The sequence below is a fragment of the Protomyctophum parallelum genome (assembly GCF_964188405.1).
Source record: "Protomyctophum parallelum genome assembly, chromosome: 15".
Classification (NCBI taxonomy): Eukaryota; Metazoa; Chordata; class Actinopteri; order Myctophiformes; family Myctophidae; genus Protomyctophum; species Protomyctophum parallelum.
Window position 1 is genome coordinate 33,277,675 of NC_139710.1, and position 19,832 is coordinate 33,297,506.

At 43.0% G+C, this 19,832-nt stretch overlaps 1 protein-coding gene across 1 annotated transcript in view; it reads right to left on the reverse strand.

Annotated features, from left to right (window-relative positions):
- Positions 1 to 15,696, reverse strand: part of srrm4 (serine/arginine repetitive matrix 4) — a gene marked incomplete at both ends in the record, with an annotated part of 32,861 nt that extends 17,165 nt beyond the window's left edge. The window contains 6 exons of the mRNA XM_083783441.1: positions 826 to 876; positions 1,428 to 1,454; positions 5,760 to 5,846; positions 5,978 to 6,067; positions 12,544 to 12,702; positions 15,692 to 15,696. Of these exons, the coding sequence (XP_083639567.1) occupies positions 826 to 876; positions 1,428 to 1,454; positions 5,760 to 5,846; positions 5,978 to 6,067; positions 12,544 to 12,702; positions 15,692 to 15,696 (419 nt within the window). The remainder of the gene's footprint in view (positions 1 to 825; positions 877 to 1,427; positions 1,455 to 5,759; positions 5,847 to 5,977; positions 6,068 to 12,543; positions 12,703 to 15,691) is intronic.
- Positions 15,697 to 19,832: the final 4,136 nt, after the last annotated feature.

Sequence of the window (19,832 nt, forward strand, 5' to 3'; positions counted from 1 at the left end):
ATACTACAGCAGCGTGAATGGACACATCATTTTGAGCTTGTACTGTAGATTAGCTTTTATTAATATTATTGAATTAGAATCCTGAAAAATAACAGTTTTGGACATATGTTTCGACCCGTCTGAGATGTACTGCAGCCTTTTGAAGCATTTGCCGACCCATTGAGGTGAGAGCGACAGACAGGTCTCCAATCATTCAAGCATGTCACCTTGGAGTGCTTATTGGAGATGGCTTCACGCCGGTGGTTAATCACCCTGTCCGTGAATTATCTGATCTCCCAACAATGACCAGCTAGCCAGACATTATCCCTTACATAACATAATGTAACATGTATAATGTTATGTTCATGTAACAACTCTGTACCTTATAGCTCATCTTCTGGGGGGGTTATAGTAATCTCAGATTCTGTGTCATGCATGCACAGATAATCTATTCATCCGTCACACCACCAAACCGGATGCACACATGCATAATTTGCATGACTCTAACATAAATGTTAGAATCCATTAAAACCGGGAAAGCATCCATGTCATTCTAGATCTGCTGTTTTTGAAAAAATCGTGAAAATGTGGCGCAAATCTTGGAATATATATTCTTTCGGAGCGAATTATTCAGAAAATTCTGGGGGTCCTTGACATGGAAAAGGTTGAGCACCACCGACATATAGAAACGTAGGTTTTTCAGAAAACTGTTAGGATTTTGAAGCCATCTTTTTTAGAATGGGCCTCAGGTCTACAGTAAATGGGTTCATGGGTTGAATGTCTGACTGAATACAGGATACGTACTGTAGTACAGTATAAGTACAGTAAGTACAGTGTCATTCTCACCTTTTCTTGTGCTTGCGCTCCTCCTTCCTCTTACGTTTCAAGCTTGAAGAACTGTTCAGACAAAAGAGTCATACTGTAAGTACCGTGTGTTAACGTTAACAGAAGGAGTCACTATTGTTTGGCTCTTGGAATACCAATAGCCCCGTTTGGAACCTCACCCCTCGCTTTGAGGTTCCATCGGGGCTATGCATAGTGTGACCCTTTTCATTTTTATCATTTTTTAACAATACTTTTGGAAATTTGGAAGGGACTAGTGGACAAGAGATCCAGTATAAGTCATTTTACAATTAGTTGCATGCTATGAAAATAGCAGATCTACAAGCTCACAACGCGTCGCAGCGTGAGCTTGTAGATCTGCTATAAAAAACAGTCATTACGACGGCATCAAGGCCCGCCAAAATACATTTTAGACGACGAAATCAACTGTAGATTTAGTCAACTAAAATCTCATGACATTTAGTCGACTGAAACTAGACTAACACATTAAAACATTCAGGGTGACTAAAATGTGACTAAAACTAAGTGAAACCTATTCAAGAGACTATAACTAAAACTAAACCAAAAACAACACTGCTTTGCACATTTGTACATGCCAGACATACCTGTGTTTTGACTTTTTGGATGTGTACCTAGAGGAAAGAAGAAAAGAAGAAATTCAATATGAGGCAATCTAAAAATAATAATAATAAAGTATCTGTATGATGATGTTTTGCTGGTTATGGTTGTTGTGTTTCTTGCCATGAACTTGACCTTATTCATTTGTAATACCGGGTAATAAGGGTAAATGCATTGTTGATGTACTGTATACCAACATCTACAGTATCTTAGTCCTTGAGACGGCTTTAAAAGATTTACATTTGATGTGGCTAATAAATCTGTATTGGTCCCCGAGTACTCTATGTTGTTAAGAAGAAGATTCAATCCTTATTTCCTTTTATTTAGTGGTAAAGTCCCGCGAGTCATGGTTTAAGTGTACTGTATCTCCCCACTCGAGTCAGTCGGGCTGGGTGTGTACCTAATATGAAATTAAATTATACTACTGGGCAGCACTGGGCAATTAAGACCTCTGAAGCAATGGGTTGATACATCTTGTATACATGCGCTATAGAAAACAATGATGTATTACCCTTGGATCAACGTTATTCCCTTTACTGTGGGATGAAAAAATCTCATAGGACAAAAAGATAAAATAAATAAAAGCAATTCATTTATACGGTAATTCACTCTGTGATTATAATATTAAAGTATACATGAATTGCTTTCCCCCCATATTATGGGATTGTGACCTGAGATCAGATTCTAAAAATGTCTTCTTCATCCTGACAGTTTTCTGAAAAAGATATGTTTCTATGTCAGTCGTTCTTTGATTTTTCAGAAATAGCAGACCTACAAGCTCGTAGCGCGCCACTCGGTGGCGCGCTATGAGCTTGTAGATCTGCTATTTTTCAATAGCTAAAGCACAACATAATGCTAACACCAAAAGGGGTTCCCGCCCAGAATGGGTTATGCCTCTATCACCCTATTCTGATACATGGAAGAATCTATAGCACTGTCAAAACTAACCAATATTATATGAAATAAACCATATTCTGATTATCTACTCTACTGTATATTGAATGGCTATTATAATATTTGTTAGCCTTCCCCAAAATGCCCTTGAGCACGTCCTACAGACGTAATCTCCTCCAAACCAGAACTGCAAACTCACTGTAAATGTTTTCCTCCGTCTTCAGTGTGAAGACTGAACTCATCAGTAGATCTCAACCCGACGCATTCCTCTCTCCCCTTCTTATATGTCATGTTCTTTTTGATGCTTTTTTACTTGTTGTATAAAAACCTGTATTAGATTTTCCTTGACCAGTACAAACGCTAAGAATATATACTTTTAGATGCTATACTATAGCTTTAATGTTTATTTAATGTATTTAAGACACTCTACTGATTGCTCATGCTTACTCCGCTTATAGGCCTCATTCACACGTACCAAACACCAATCAAGCAATGTTTGGTGTCTAAATACTTCCTTAATGTAAACGAAGTCCACACCCACAACACCAGAGGGAGTGCAACGAACCATGTTCAACCCAGATTCGGCACAAACAAGGGACTAAATTATTTTCGCTCCTATGCCACCAAAATGTGGAACGCCCTACCAACAGTTAAGACATGTGAATCCCTTGACTCCTTCAAAACCGCTCTCAAAGGGCACCTACGAACGGCTGCAATTCGAAACTGGCCCGCGTAAAATCTGAATCCCCCCCCCCCCCCTTTTTCCCCTCACTGTATATGTTTCTTTTCCCTTTTTGCTTCCTTTATGATGAATTCCTGTTCTGTTCTTTGACTATATAGAAGTGTCTATTTGTACGTGTCTAAATGTTTTGATGAATTGAACATGGTGGAGCAGGTGGACCCTGTTGTAAACAAGTGTAATGCTTAATTGGGTCGTCCACTCACAGTTAAAAGTCTTTGTATTGAGTTTGTGCTTGAAATGTACTGTAATTCTGCAAACTGTTAATGAATATTTCAATCAATCAATTCAAAATTGGTCGTTTTTTTGTTTTTTTAGGCCACCACAATGCTTTTCCAATGGGAGTCACAGGGTTTGATCAAGCATTTGTGTTTGATTGCTGATTGCTGATTGCTCCCCCCTCATCAAACAAAAATGTTTGGTCAAACCATGCGACTCCCATTGCAAATGAATTGGAGCAGCTATCAAACAGCTCAGTGGTCTTGTGGTTAGAGTGTCTGCCCTGAGACTGGGAGGTTGGGGTTCAATCCCCGGCCGGGTCATACCAAAGACTCTAAAAATGGGACCCAGTGCCTCCCTGCTTGACACTCAGCATCAAGGGTTGGATTGGTGGTAAGTCCCTGCGACATACTAGTGTCATGTCCAGGGGGTGTACTTGTACATCAAGCTGCCTCACGCTACAGAAACAGGAGATAGGCTCCTGCCCCTATGGGCCTCATGGCTACAGAAACAGGAGATAGGCTCCTGCCCCTATGGGCCTCATGGCTACAGAAACAGGAGATAGGCTCCTGCCCTATGGGCTTCATGGCTACAGAAACAGGAGATAGGCTCCTGCCCCTATGGGCCTCATGGCTACAGAAACAGGAGATAGGCTCCTGCCCCTATGGGCCTCATGGCTACAGAAACAGGAGATAGGCTCCTGCCCTATGGGCCTCATGGCTACAGAAACAGGAGATAGGCTCCTGCCCCTATGGGCCTCATGGCTACAGAAACAGGAGATAGGCTCCTGTCCTATGGGCCTCATGGCTACAGAAACAGGAGATAGGCTCCTGCCCTATGGGCCTCATGGCTACAGAAACAGGAGATAGGCTCCTGCCCCTATGGGCCTCATGGCTCGGCAAGGATACTTACTTACTTACTATCAAACAGCAATCAGACATCGCACACGGACCGTGTGCGATATCCAGGCTCTAAATGCCGATAGGAGGAGGTAACTTGTCACCTGACTCACTTGTATTAATTATTACACTGACACCTTGAATTGCCATCCTGTTTTTAATGTTCTATGTGTAGGCTACTATGTGCCTTTTTACTGTGTTTTTGTGTTTCATGTTACCTGCCTGTGTTATGCCTTGCTGTAAACCAAATCGCCCCACGGGGACAAACAAATGAATGAACCTGAACCTGAACCTGACCGAACATTTGTTGTGTAGGTGTGTGTACGAAGCCTTACTCTGATCTCGCACTGCTCTGGAAAGAGCATCTGCTAAATGCCGGCTGTGGTCACAATGGCGTTTTAATAATAATAATAATAATAATACATTTTATTTATAAGGCGCCTTTCAGGGCACTCAAGGTCGCCGTATGGGTTAAAAGCAGTACAAAAACACAGTTAAAAGCAGAACAAAACACAGCTTGCAGCAGAAGACACAGAGGTCACACAGAGTCATAGGCCTGCCTAAACAGGTTTTGAGGTGAGTTTGGAAAATGGTGATAGAGTCCATGTTTCTGAGGTCAGGGGGGAGGGAGTTCCAGAGGTGAGGGGGCAGAGCGGCTGAAGGCTCTTGAGCCCCATGGTGGAGAGACGGGCTGGGAGGACTTTCAGGGTGAGGGAGGAGGCAGACCTGAGAGACCGGGTGGGGATGTTGACGTGGACAAGGTCATTTTGGTATTATTTGTGTGTGAAAAGTCCCTAAAATTATCCTAATGACTCGGGGCTCACTGGGAAAATCTCCAAACTGTTGCCGCATTTTTTTTATTAATGATAAATCAATGGATCATGTTATAAATTTACCGTATCACAATGAAATTGAAAATACATTTTCAAGGTTTTGAAGAGAAAATAGGCTACCAGGACTTTTAGTTTTAGTTTTTAGTACATACATGTTTTCATATTGGTATAAATTATCAATCTAATCTTAGCGATTTGCCAATTATTTGGGGCACCTCATGGCACCAGTGGGCTCCACGGCCCACGGGTCCAGTGTTGTTTTTGGCAGCAAATTTCAATTTTAGTTTTAGTCATAGTCTCTTGAATAGTTTTCACTTAGTTTTAGTCACATTTTAGTCGCCTGGAACGTTCTAGTGTTTAGTCTAGTTTTAGTCGACTAAATGTCATACGATTTTAGTCGACTAAATCTACAGTTGATTTAGTCGACTAAAATGGCAGATATACAATCTCACAACGCGTCGCGTGAGATTGTATATCTGCTATTTTCAGCATGCAACCCAGCATAAAACTGGATCTCTTGTCCACTAATCCCTTCCTAACATTTTAGTCTAGTTTTTATTTGTTGACGAAATTGTCAGTATATTTAGTCTTAGTTTTAGTCATCATAGATTAGTTTTTATTTAGTTTTAGTCAGTGAAAAAAGGTAGTCGACGAACATTTTTCGTCTTAGTTTTAGTCGACGAAAACAACACTGCACAGGTCCATATATTAACCTCCAGAACCTCCAGAACTCACCGGTGCCGCTTGCTTTTCTTGGAACTTCTTTTCTTCTTCTTGGTCTTTTTCTTCTTCCTCGGAGGTGAGAGGCTGTAGGAAGGAGACCTATAGAAGGGCCAACAAACACAAGATAAGACTCAGCTCCCAGAGAGGAGAAAATGTCACCAAGAGATTGTTTTATTCTCTGTTCCTTTTCAATTTGTTCAGGGAAGGAACAACGTGTCCGGTCACTTCACCTTTTTCTCTTCCTCTTCCTCTCCGACTTGCGTTTCTTCTTCTTGGCCTTGGGTGTGTGCCGAGGGGACAGGTCGTCCTCAGAGGATGGGCTGAAACACAACAGAAGAAGAAACACAGGCACATTAAAAACAAATGCATTTTGATAGCTCAATTGCATTTTTGTGCTTAGGGAGACCATGTCCCTTTTGAATCAGAGTCAGACGAGTCTCGGCAAACATACGCGTTGGCAGCAGGAGTAATTAATGGCAGACACCTGTTTATCCCCCAGCTTTACCCCCAAGGTCAGCACAGGGACAAGGACCGCCTGAGAAGACACTGCCAACTACACAAGACAGGACTCCTGTCTTCTCAGGACGCCAGCTAGACTTGGGCCTGATATACATCAGTGGTTGTCAATCCTTTTCATCACAATGACCCCCACATTTATATATGTATGTATTTGGCCGCAGTTCCCCAACTGACAATAATTATGCCAGGGGACCCCAGACACAAGATTTGTGTTGTTGGAAGATTTTCCCAAAACTTTACTACAAATTTTCTTCAAATTATTTCACGATTTCTTTTTTGAAAATAGCAGATCTACAAGCTCACAACGCATCGCACTGTGATGACACGCTGTGAACGTGTGGATGTGCTATTTTCTAATATCCGATTGTACATACAGTATATAGGGATAAAGTGGTTAAACAAATTTTGATGCAATATTAACACATTTTGACTAGGGTCCTCAAGGACCGATGGGTCCCTGGAGCCCATATAACCACGTATGGTTCTGTATTGTACCAGAACAAGCAGATCTGACTGAAAACAAAGAGAATTCGTTCGCTCAGTCCTGGCAGTGGAATAAAAATAACATCGCAATCCCTAGTGCAACCCCCCCCCCCCCCCCCCCCCCATTTGAGCATATGATGTTTTATTATCCACACAAACAACAAAGTATAATTATGACTTATTATTCGTGGCACTAATGCAATTTCACCCGAAAAACACAATACAGACCACACGCCTCCCTCCCTGGGAATCTATAGAGTCAACAACACCGTTCACAAACTATAACCAACCAGCGATCAACGGCTCCTCCTAATTCTGCCTCTCTCTCCTCAGCACCGCATCAAAGGAACCGGGGAAAGGAAGGGGGAGAGAGAGAGAGAGAGAGAGAGAGAGAGAGAGAGAGAGAGAGAGAGAGAGAGAGAGAGAGAGAGAAGCTTTTTCCCTCCATGGCTAGAGAGGGAGAGAGGTGTTAATGAGTGACAAAGCTTTCTCATTACTGGGAGAGGGTACTTGGGTCGAGGCGCTCTAATCAGCACTAATGCATTTCAGTTGCTAATGCTCCAAAACTGCCAACTACACGGAACGAAGCCATTCGTTAAGAGAGGGGAGACAGCCTTCTGCAGCCAATGAAACAGGCACCTATAGTCTGTTATCATCCAATGAAACAGGCACCTATAGTCTGTTATCATCCAATGAAACAGGCACCTATAGTCTGTTATCATCCAATGAAACAGGCACCTATAGTCTGTTATCATCCAATGAAACAGGCACCTATAGTCTGTTATCATCCAATGAAACAGACACCTATAGTCTGTTATCATCCAATGAAACAGGCACCTATAGTCTGTTATCAACCAATGAAACAGGCACCTATAGTCTGTTATCATCCAATGAAACAGGCACCTATAGTCTGTCATCAACCAATGAAACAGACACCTATAGTCTGTTATCAACCAATGAAACAGGCACCTATAGTCTGTTATCATCCAATGAAACAGACACCTATAGTCTGTTATCAACCAATGAAACAGGCACCTATAGTATGTTATCATCCAATGAAACAGACACCTATAGTCTGTTATCATCCAATGAAACAGGCACCTATAGTCTGTTATCATCCAATGAAACAGACACCTATAGTCTATTATCATCCAATGAAACAGACACCTATAGTCTGTTATCATCCAATGAAACAGGCACCTATAGTCTGTTATCATCCAATGAAACAGGCACCTATAGTCTGTTATCATCCAATGAAACAGGCACCTATAGTCTGTTATCATCCAATGAAACAGGCACCTATAGTCTGTTATCAACCAATGAAACAGGCACCTATAGTCTGTTATCATCCAATGAAACAGACACCTATAGTCTGTTATCATCCAATGAAACAGGCACCTATAGTCTGTTATCATCCAATGAAACAGACACCTATAGTCTGTTATCAACCAATGAAACAGGCACCTATAGTCTGTTATCAACCAATGAAACAGGCACCTATAGTCTGTTATCAACCAATGAAACAGGCACCTATAGTCTGTTATCATCCAATGAAACAGACACCTATAGTCTGTTATCATCCAATGAAACAGACACCTAGGCCCTCATTTATCAATCGAGTGTAAAATCTGCCACAGATTCGAGTGCAGGTTTCGTAGTACACCCACGTCGCCACGGCATTTATAAAGTGATCGCAAACAGCTGATCCTTCCTTAATTTTGTTCTCACGTTAATAAATGTCACGGCTGAATTTGATCTGGCACGCCCTAAGAAATCAAGCCTCGCCCTCGTTTTTGCGACATGAACAACGGCAATACGTTTCCTGAAACCATGGTTACATGAAAAAATAGGTTTCTCCCGTGCCTTGCTGCTCGCCTCACCCCCCTCTCTCATACACATGTACAGCACGCACACGCAACTTGCAAGCCCAACTAACTGGTGTGTTGTTAAACAAATAAAGAACGAACACCTGCATGAATTAAATAAAGCGTGCGTGCGGGGGGTGAGGCGGGCAGCAAGGGAAGCGAAGCGAGAGGAGAAACAGACAACTAAATAAAGTTGTAGGCCTACCCTGTGACAGGGTAGGTCTACAACTTTATTTAATTCATGCAGGGTCCCTGTCTGTTTCCCTCTCACCTCGCTTGCCTTGCTGTCATGCACGCACGCACCTACATGACACATTAAAAAAAGCTGTCTGTTTCTCCTCTCGCTTCGCTTCCCCCTCACCCCCCGCACGCACGCACGCACATATCACTATTTGCAACTTTAACTGTGTGTTGTTAGTTGTATATTAAATTATTAAAGTATTTTTAATTTAATATACAACAAGATATATTAGTGAACGAAAACCTGAACCTGTGAACCATAATTAAATAACAAATAGGCACACACACGCTGCTGTTTTTCAGGTGCTCCTCCTGTCCTGTCTGTCTGTCTGTCTGTCTGTCTCTCTCTATCACAGTGGTCCGTCCGTGACCAACTGACCATGCACGTTCCGACGTTCACCAGTCTATTTAGATTGCCTCGCAGTCGTTAGTCATGCACTGTTATATGAATGTGCAGCCAAAACCATAGCCTCATGTGGCTGGTGCATGGGCTGGCTGGGTAATATACCTATATCTCCGATGCAGTTCCCACTTGCGCTGGGAGCCTGGCACGGTACATTTGGCATTCGAGCGACGCGTCGGGTTTATTATATTGCACATACCGTAAGAAAGACATCGGCCTTCATGCTGTAGATTAGGCTACAGTAGGCTATACCTGCACGTTGGGACTCTCCGCAGCTGAGCTGCAGCAGCTGCTGCACTATAGCCTACTCTCCAACGTCCCGTCATGGAAATATTTCAGCACAGACAGCCCAAATCCTCGCATGTATGCGCTCATGCAAAACACTGTTTAAATGGCTTAAGCATCTCTTGCAACATTGTTTTTAATTGCGCGATTTTATCTCCTACTAATTTCATATGACACATGTATTCCTTAACATTTTTATTTATTTATTTTTTACATGTAGCCCATATACATTATACATACCTTTTATATAAACATTTTAGGAGTGAATACATATATGTTTTGATGCCTGTGGCAGCCTCTCAGCAGTTCAGACAAGGCTGCTCCGCTTGTGTAAAACAGAAAAACAGCGTACGCCAGCTCGCGACCAGACGTGACTATTTGTCCTACTCAAGTTCAATTTCAAGCTTTGCCGGAAATGTTAAATGCCGAAAATGTCGGTAATTTCGGCGTGCGCCCATATTTTGGCGTACGCACGGTTGATAAATGAGGGCCCTATAGTCTATAGGGCTACATTGGATGCATTATCATCCAATGAAACAGACACCTATAGTCTATAGGGCTACGTTGGATGCATTATCATCCAATGAAACAGACACCTATAGTCTCCAGTGACAGCCATCTAAACAAACATGTTATTTACAGCTAAACATTGCTCTCAATAATGTTTTTTGAAAACATTTGAAGCGAGAAACTGACAATGCAGTAACCGAAAATGTATTCTATTTGATCAACACTGTTTTCCAGTGGCAGCTCTACAGGGGGGCATTGGGGGGCAATTGGCCAGTAGTACCCTATCCTAACAATATTTTAATTTGTTTTACAAATGTTAAACCTATAAGTTCTTCACGATTGTTATAACATAACATCATAATTGTATTAGTTTGTTTGTGTAGTAATGCATCACTGCGTTAATAGGCGAGTATTTGTTATACATACGTAGAGGGGTTTCAAAAATAAAGTGCCCCCTTTGGAAAAATCTTGCCTCCTGCTGATTTGTGACTATACATACTCGTGAAGTATTATTGCGAGTTTGCAGTTTGGCTGTTTTCGCTGCTTATGGCGTTTCTGCCTGACAAGGTGCCAAGACATGGCACCTCTGGTGTGCCTGTGCACGTGATGAGTGGATGATGATGATGGTGGTGTGTGTGTGTGTGTGTGTGTGTGTGTGTGTGTGTGTGTGTGTGTGTGTGTGTGTGTGTGTGTGTGTGTGTGTGTGTGTGTGTGTGTGTGTGTGTGTGTGTGCGTGCGTGTACTGTGTAGGAACAGCTGTAAGTGTCCTGTCTCTCCGTGCCGATGTGTTCCGTCACCATATTTACCAGTGTGTTCTGTTGGCACCGTGGCGCTGATCCAGATGCCCTGTGTGTGTTCCGTCACCATATTTACCAGTGTGTTCTGTTGGCACCGTGGCGCTGATCCAGATGCCCTGTGTGTGTTCCGGTACCATATTTACCAGTGTGTTCTGTTGGCACCGTGGCGCTGATCCAGATGCCCTGTGTGTGTTCCGTCACCATATTTACCAGTGTGTTCTGTTGGCACCGTGGCGCTGATCCAGATGCCCTGTGTGTGTTCCGGTACCATATTTACCAGTGTGTTCTGTTGGCCCTGCCAGACCTTATCCTCCCTCTGCCAATGCATTTTAATCTGCATCAACACCGGGTCCAGTTTCCTTGATAACGCTCATTTTAAACCTAATTACTGAAGCCAAGGCGAGGCTGCCCAGATGAATAGCAGTCAGAGAAATGTTTCCTGAACATTTATCTCTCTCTCTCTGTCACTCTCGCCCTGAATGTCTTATAATCGGTCTAAAAATGAAAGTTTTTTAGTGGTTTAGAAGTTTAGCCTAGGCATTGATTAGAGTTTTCTAAACGTCTATGTAGTATAGACCATCTATATATAGATGTTTAAACGACGTTGTTTTCAACAGGCCCGAAAATCTTACCCCCCATTCCAAAGCGCCAGCGCTCGCCCAGCAGTCTGCTGTCACCCAGGCGGATGCGTTGATCTGACCCCCCCATTCCAAAGCGCCAGTGCTCGCCCAGCAGTCTGCTGTCACCCAGGCGGATGCGTGCACGCAACCTCGCACTTTAGGGCAAGGTCGCTTCTTGCCCTCAGGCGTCTTACTGGTTTATATATTTATGTGATGAATCACTGCAAAAGACTCAGTGCAAAAGTGTGGAATAAAATGTCAAAGAAATTATCCAATTTGTTAACCACATAACCCTGGCCTCTATTTTTAAGCAAAGTAAAGAAACAAAAATAACTAACAAGAAGACTTGCTAAAGTTAAAGAAATACGAAAGAGTAATGGCAGCCGAGTAAAGTTCATCCAACCATACAAAATATTGGTATGTGTGCCCCCGGCCGTATTTAGACAGTCTTCAACAAATCTTCATCTTTCTCACCTTAGAATAACAGTTCTGAGGAAAGGAAAGGCGTTGCATTCAGGGCTTATGAAGAAAGCTGTTTGGTTCAAGGTGTCCATGAAAGACAGACGCCGCCTGACAGCGGGTGTGGAAGTCTTAGCAGCAGCTTTTGTGTTTTCTCCACACTGTTCCTGACCTGATAAGGATGTTTACTACAACCTGGAGATTATTCACGTTTCTGCAGTCAGAGTTGAGACCTGCGGGGGTTTTGTGTAATTTGTTAAAAAGGCTTTATCATCAGCACCTTAATCAGAAAGTTACTAAAGCAAAGAAAATACAACAAATTAGTACTTCTGTAAAGGAAAGCGTGAATTTCCTCCCAAAGTGACTCACTGTTAGAAGAAATTAAGAGGGAAAGGCATTATCTGCAATGTGCTTTTCCTTGAAATGATGGAAAAGCAAACAAAGGAAATCTGACCATTCTTTTTCAATTACCCTTTTCCCTCCATTTGTCACTGCCTGTTTTGGAAGCAGGATCCCTGAACAAATGCCTTTTTTATTGAGAGCTTGTAGATCAGCTATTTGGTGTCTATGTGTGCACGTCCCTGATATGAGTGGAGGAGTGAGAGAGCCACTCACCTCCTGGCGTGGCGCCGTGGTCTGCGGTGGTGCCCGCCACGCTTGCGTCCCTTGTTGCCTCTGATGCAGCCGTTCCGGTCCGCAGCGTCCACTCTGGTCTCTGCGCTGTCTGCTGGCGTATCGTCCGCCCCGAGCGTCTGACAGGCCCTCGACTCCGTCCTGGGAGGAGAACAGAAGAGAAAGAAACCGGTTAAGCATTAAGTTCGCATTACAACCGGGAAAGCATCCGTGTGTCCTTTTAGATTTCTTTGGCTATTCAAAAACAGCAGATACATCTATCTATACAAGAAAACTTGTGATTAAAACATAAGTGCATTTTTAAAGCAAACATTTTTAACTTTGCTCAGATCTTTGCTTCTTTGATTTTTTTTGCAAAAATATTTTGAGATGGGGTCCTTGATATGCAAAAGTTTGAGAAGCAGTTTAAACTTTAATACTACCACTTTTTCAGAACAACATAAATGATACACAACCGACGGACAACCAATTTAACATTTGGCCCAGACATAAGCCTTTAATAATTAAAGGCTTATGTATTTCAAGTATTTGTATGCGCCTCGACACGAAAAGTCGGTAGAGCACATCTGCGTGCTGGTTGTGGTGGCCCAATCTGGGCCAAAATCGGTGAGAATGTTAGGGACAAATGTTCGTCTCAGTCCAGCCCACCAAGACAGAAATCTCTGAGTTTTCATGTACTCAGACCAGATTAAAAAAATGAAAGTAAAGTCAGCAGTGCACTATCACTTTAAGAATTTATCCAGGATTAAAGGATTTATGTCTCAGCAGGATTTGGAAAACCACGCATTATCTTCAGCAGACTAATAACTAGCAATGTCTTTACAGGTCTCCCCCCCCCAAAAAAAGAAAAAAATCACACCTGTGTGAAGTGAGGGGCGCTCCTATCTTTTTACAACATAGGTGATGTATTGATGATGTAAAACAAACTACATTTAATTATCTGTATTGTTAATGGGATGTAATGTTTGTGTTAGGGACAAAACAAACATTAATTTCTCTTCATTGTCAATGAAGAGAATCTACACTAATGTTCACTTTCTAAGCACCACATTATCTGGAGCAAAGTCAAAGATCTGCTCTGTTATTTGTAATCAAAGTTATACATAAGCATATTGCCTTGCCTTATTATCCTCTTGTTGTTGTATTTATGGGAGATTTCTGTCTAATAATTACACATTCTTCCTCGTGTCTGCTGTCTGATTGTACAGGGAGGATAATCAGACTCAGTGATTAGGTCGTCAACCCCCCCGAACCCACCCCCCCCCCCCACTCCCACTCCCCCAATCACTCTCAGCCGCAAGCAAATTGCCCATTTAGACCTGAGGACGATTCTACAAATGCCTTCTAAATCCTAACAGTTTTCTGAAATACCTATGTTTCTATATCAGTGGTGTTCAATATTTCATGTCAAGGACCCACAGAATTATGTGTATTTGGCCGCCGACCCCAATCTGAAAGTATGTTGTTCCAGGGACCCTCCCAGAAGCAAAGATTTTAGTTAAAAACGTTCGCTGTGAAAGAATATATATTCAAAGATTTGGGACACATTTTCACGATTTTTCTAAAATAGCAGACCTACAAGCTCGTAGCGCGGCACTCGGTGCCACGCTATGAGCTTGTAGATCTGCTATTTTTCAATTGTGTGTTTGTAGCACGGAATATGATGATTTGATTGGCTGATGTATGATGATAAGAGCGTCACCTCGATCACTTCACCTGAGTGTGATTAAGGGAAATGTAAAGTAACCTCCTCAAAAGAAACCTTGTGAATCTGCTATACTTGACACTGTAGATAAAGAGTAGGGCATTCATTTACGAAAACAAAAAACACACACAGACGACAGCGATATACAGCTGCGAGACGTCGTTGCCAGGCTGAAAGTTATAACAACGGACAGGTGCAACACGTCTAATTATACCACAGCAATCTGATTGGTTGAAACGGCCTTCTAGCCGTGGGTTAAACCAGCACCATTCACCACCTAATCAAAACAAAGCATTCAGCTGCTCTGTTCTCCCAGAGCGCTAGCAAACTCGGTGGCTAGGCTAGATAGTTTCTTGGGACATTTGTGGTCGTAGTGACTACACCTGTCATTAAAAAAAAGCGATTTTCAGCGATTTTCTTAGTTTCTATTTTTGAGTGGTGCAACCATAGCCTGGTTAATAAACCAGACTAATATCGCACGGACCGCGGGATATTAGTCTGGGGAGGCTCAGCTTGGATTTCATTTCCAGGGGGGGCGGGTTGAAACATTTTCTCTTTGAGGCAATTGGTCAGAGCTACTGTCAGTCAAAGGTCTCAAGCATTGAAAGTCACTGTACCAAAGCCCGCCCATATTGCATACCGTGTCCCGATTGGCCGCCCCATTTCTCTGGTGTAGGAAATGGGCGTACAATTGAGCCTCTCCAGACCGTAATCCGCCGGCAGGCAATTTATTTTTGCCAACGGCTGATTCGGTCTGGTTTATTAACCAGGCTAGTGCAACCACTCCTACATCCAGCATGCAATGTCTGTGTACCTGTGTGTGTGTGTGTACCTGTATAAGTGAGCATGAGTATTATTATTATTATTATTTATACCAGTAGGGGGCACCAGAGATACAGAGAAGAAATTGGAACGATACAGAGAAGAAATTGGAACGATACAGAGAAGAAATTGGACGATACAAATTGGAATGATACAGAGAACCAATAGACGGGAGTTGCACCACTCGGTTCACACTGGTGTGATTTTTAGTTTTAAGGGTAACTGTAGAGTGACGCTTGCGGAACTCGACTTCGTCTCGTTCCTGACCGCATCACTGTCGTGGCAATAATCACGTTAACCCACACCCTCTCGTGTAATATTGCTTAAATGTGTTACGGGGGGGGGGGGGGGGGGGGTTACATAAAAAGTCTGAAATATGGAGGTATGAGTTTTCCATTTTCAGACGACATGCAGGAGCCGTCTCTTGTCTTCTATCTTTCTGGCGCTCTCTCTCTGCTCTCTCCTCCATCATCCATAACCAACAGTTATTAGTTATTACTCCTCCATCATGCATAACCAACAGTTGCAACGGCATGAAACTAATCATGTACTGTAAAGTGGCAGCCGGGGCGCATCGTGACATGGCCGCCGCGCCGCGCGCACCGCATGCCGGAGACGGAGACGGAGAGGTGATCGGCAAGATGGAGACAGCCGGGGAGATGATTAGTCTGATCACATCACAACAACACTGACACCAAGGAATCAGGGGATGTGACAATGATTATAGTCTGATCACAGCAACACTGACACCAAGGAATCAGGGGATGTGACAATGATTAGTCTGATTCACAACCACAGCAACACTGACACCAAGGAATCAGGGGATGTGACAATGATTATAGTCTGATCACAGCAACACTGACACCAAGGAATCAGGGGATGTGACAATGATTATAGTCTGATCACAGCAACACTGACACCAAGGAATCAGGGGATGTGACAATGATTAGTCTGATTCACAACAACACTGACACCAAGGAATCAGGGGATGTGACAATGATTAGTCTGATCACAGTTACAACACTGACACCAAGGAATCAGGGGATGTGACAATGATTAGTCTGATCACAGTTACAACACTGACACCAAGGAATCAGGGGATGTGACAATGATTAGTCTGATCACAGTTACAACACTGACACCAAGGAATCAGTGGATGTGACAATGCATATCGCTGCTACTCCCTCAACAAGCTTTATACTTGCTTTGCATGTATAATATATGTCGTATATATAACTTTGTATGATTCTTATGGTCTCGTAAGTTGCAATAAAGCAAAAAGCTCTCTTTATGTTTTAATTGTACAAACGCGCCTGAGCTTCAGCAATGTAAACGTAGATTTTCTCAAGTAAATACAAATCCATTCAATTTAATTTATTTGCAATTGGGTTCGATTTCGCCAAAATGATCGATGCCATGAAAGTTATATACCTCAGCGACCATCCTTACAGAGAAACACCATCATTCCCCAGCCTTGCTGGCATGCTCAAAGGCGACACAGTTTCTATTTATTATCGTTGTTGATTATGTTCTTCGTATGTCAGTTGATACTATCAGTGATAAGAACTACCAACTAAAGCCTATAGGAGAAACTCTGGTCATCCTGCTAAATACCTAACTGACACTGACTTCTAAATACCTAACTGACACTGACTTCTAAATACCTAACTGACACTGACTTCTAAATACCTAACTGACACTGACTTCTAAATACCTAACTGACACTGACTTCTAAATACCTAACTGACACTGACTTCTAAATACCTAACTGACACTGACTTCTAAATACCTACAGTAACTGACACTGACTTCTAAATACCTAACTGACACTGACTTCTAAATACCTACAGTAACTGACACTGACTTCTAAATACCTAACTGACACTGACTTCTAAATACCTAACTGACACTGACTTCTAAATACCTACAGTAACTGACACTGACTTCTAAATACCTACAGTAACTGACACTGACTTCTAAATACCTACAGTAACTGACCCTGACTTCTAAATACCTAACTGACACTGACTTCTAAATACCTAACTGACACTGACTTCTAAATACCTAACTGACACTGACTTCTAAATACCTACAGTAACTGACACTGACTTCTAAATACCTAACTGACACTGACTTCTAAATACCTAACTGACACTGACTTCTAAATACCTAACTGACACTGACTTCTAAATACCTACAGTAACTGACACTGACTTCTAAATACCTAACTGACACTGACTTCTAAATACCTACAGTAACTGACACTGACTTCTAAATACCTACAGTAACTGACACTGACTTCGCTGATGACATGGTGCTTATCAGTCAATCGTTCAACCTCTCCTTCAGTCTCTTGAGCAGGCCTCCAACTGTCTATCTCAACGAGACAATGACAATATACTGTATGCAATTGCAAATCCAACAATAACCACGTTATCAAAACACTTAACAACACTCCTTTGAAGTATTTGGGTTCATATATACAGTATCTCCTTCCCTAAAGGACTTTCAAACTAGGAGGGCTATGGCCTGCAGGTCAGCCTGCAAATGACATGCATAAGATCTGGTCAAACTAGGAGGGCTATGGCCTGGTCAGCCTGCCATGACATGCATAAGATCTGCTCATCCCAGCTTAGTAAGACTTTCAAAGTAAAAAATATTTAGGACGACCGTTGAGACGATTCTACTCTATGGCTTCGAGACATGGACACTTTCAAAGAAACTAGAGAAACGGTTGGATGGCACTTACACCCGCATTCTAATGAGAGCACTTACACCCGCATTCTAATGAGAGCACTTACACCCGCATTCTAATGAGAGCACTTACACCCGCATTCTAATGAGAGCACTTACACCCGCATTCTAATGAGAGCACTTACACCCGCATTCTAATGAGAGCACTTACACCCGCATTCTAATGAGAGCACTTACACCCGCATTCTAATGAGAGCACTTACACCCGCATTCTAATGAGAGCACTTACACCCGCATTCTAATGAGAGCGCAAAAAATGGACCTCTGGCTAGTGTTGTTTTCGTCGACTAATACTATGACGAAAAATGTTCATCGACTACCTTGTTTGACTGACGAAAACTAAATAGCAACTAAATGAAGACTAAGCTATGATGACTAAAACTAAATATACTGACAATTTCTTCAACAAATAAAAACTAGACTAAAATGTTAGGAAGGGACTAGTGGACAAGAGATCCACTATCAGTCATTTTACATTTGGTTGCATGCAAAATCTACAAGCTCACAACGCGTCGCGCTGCGACGCGTTGTAAGCTTGTAGATCGGCTATTTTCAGCAAGTGTAAAATCAGTCATTAAGACGGCATCAAGGCCCACCAAAACACATATTAGTCGACTAAATCAACCGTAGATTTAGTCGACTAAAATGGCATGACATTTTAGTCGACTAAAACTAGAGCAACCACTAAAACATTCCAGGTGACTAAAATGTGACTGAAACTAAATGAAAACTATTCAAAAGACTATGACTCAAACTAAAATCTAATTTTGCTGCCAAAAACAACACTGGCTCTGCGATGTAAAGTTAAATTACTTAAAAATTCTTACTTTCCACTACTGGTTATTATTGGAGATGCAAATGAAATGTCCCTTAATTGACAGTCTGTGTGAGGGGGTGTTTGGGGCGATGTCTTACTCAGCTATGGAGCAGCGCAGTGTGTGAGGGGGTGTTTGGGCGATGTCTTACTCAGCTATGGAGCAGCGCAGTGTGTGAGGGGGTGTTTGGGTGATGTCTTACTCAGCTATGGAGCAGCGCAGTGTGTGAGGGGGTGTTTGGGCCATGTCTTACTCAGCTATGGAGCAGCGCAGTGTGTGAGGGGGTGTTTGGGCCATGTCTTACTCAGCTATGGAGCAGCGCAGTGTGTGAGGGGGTGTTTGGGCGATGTCTTACTCAGCTATGGAGCAGCGCAGTGTGTGAGGGGGTGTTTGGGTGATGTCCTACTCAGCTATGGAGCAGCGCAGTGTGTGAGGAGGTGTTTGGGGCGATGTCTTACTCAGCTATGGAGCAGCGCAGTGTGTGAGGGGGTGTTTGGGCCATGTCTTACTCAGCTATGGAGCAGCGCAGTGTGTGAGGGGGTGTTTGGGTGATGTCTTACTCAGCTATGGAGCAGCGCAGTGTGTGAGGAGGTGTTTGGGGCGATGTCTTACTCAGCTATGGAGCAGCGCAGTGTGTGAGGAGGTGTTGGGGCGATGTCTTACTCAGCTATGGAGCAGCGCAGTGTGTGAGGGGGTGTTTGGGTGATGTCTTACTCAGCTATGGAGCAGCGCAGTGTGTGAGGAGGTGTTGGGGCGATGTCTTACTCAGCTATGGAGCAGCGCAGTGTGTGAGGAGGTGTTTGGGGCGATGTCTTACTCAGCTATGGAGCAGCGCAGTGTGTGAGGGGGTGTTTGGGTGATGTCTTACTCAGCTATGGAGCAGCGCAGTGTGTGAGGGGGTGTTGGGGCGATGTCTTACTCAGCTATGGAGCAGCGCAGTGTGTGAGGGGGTGTTTGGGGCGATGTCTTACTCAGCTATGGAGCAGCGCAGTGTGTGAGGGGGTGTTTGGGCGATGTCTTACTCAGCTATGGAGCAGCGCAGTGTGTGAGGAGGTGTTTGGGGCGATGTCTTACTCAGCTATGGAGCAGCGCAGTGTGTGAGGGGTTGTTTGGGTGATGTCTTACTCAGCTATGGAGCAGCGCAGTGTGTCAGGGGGTGTTTGGGCGATGTCTTA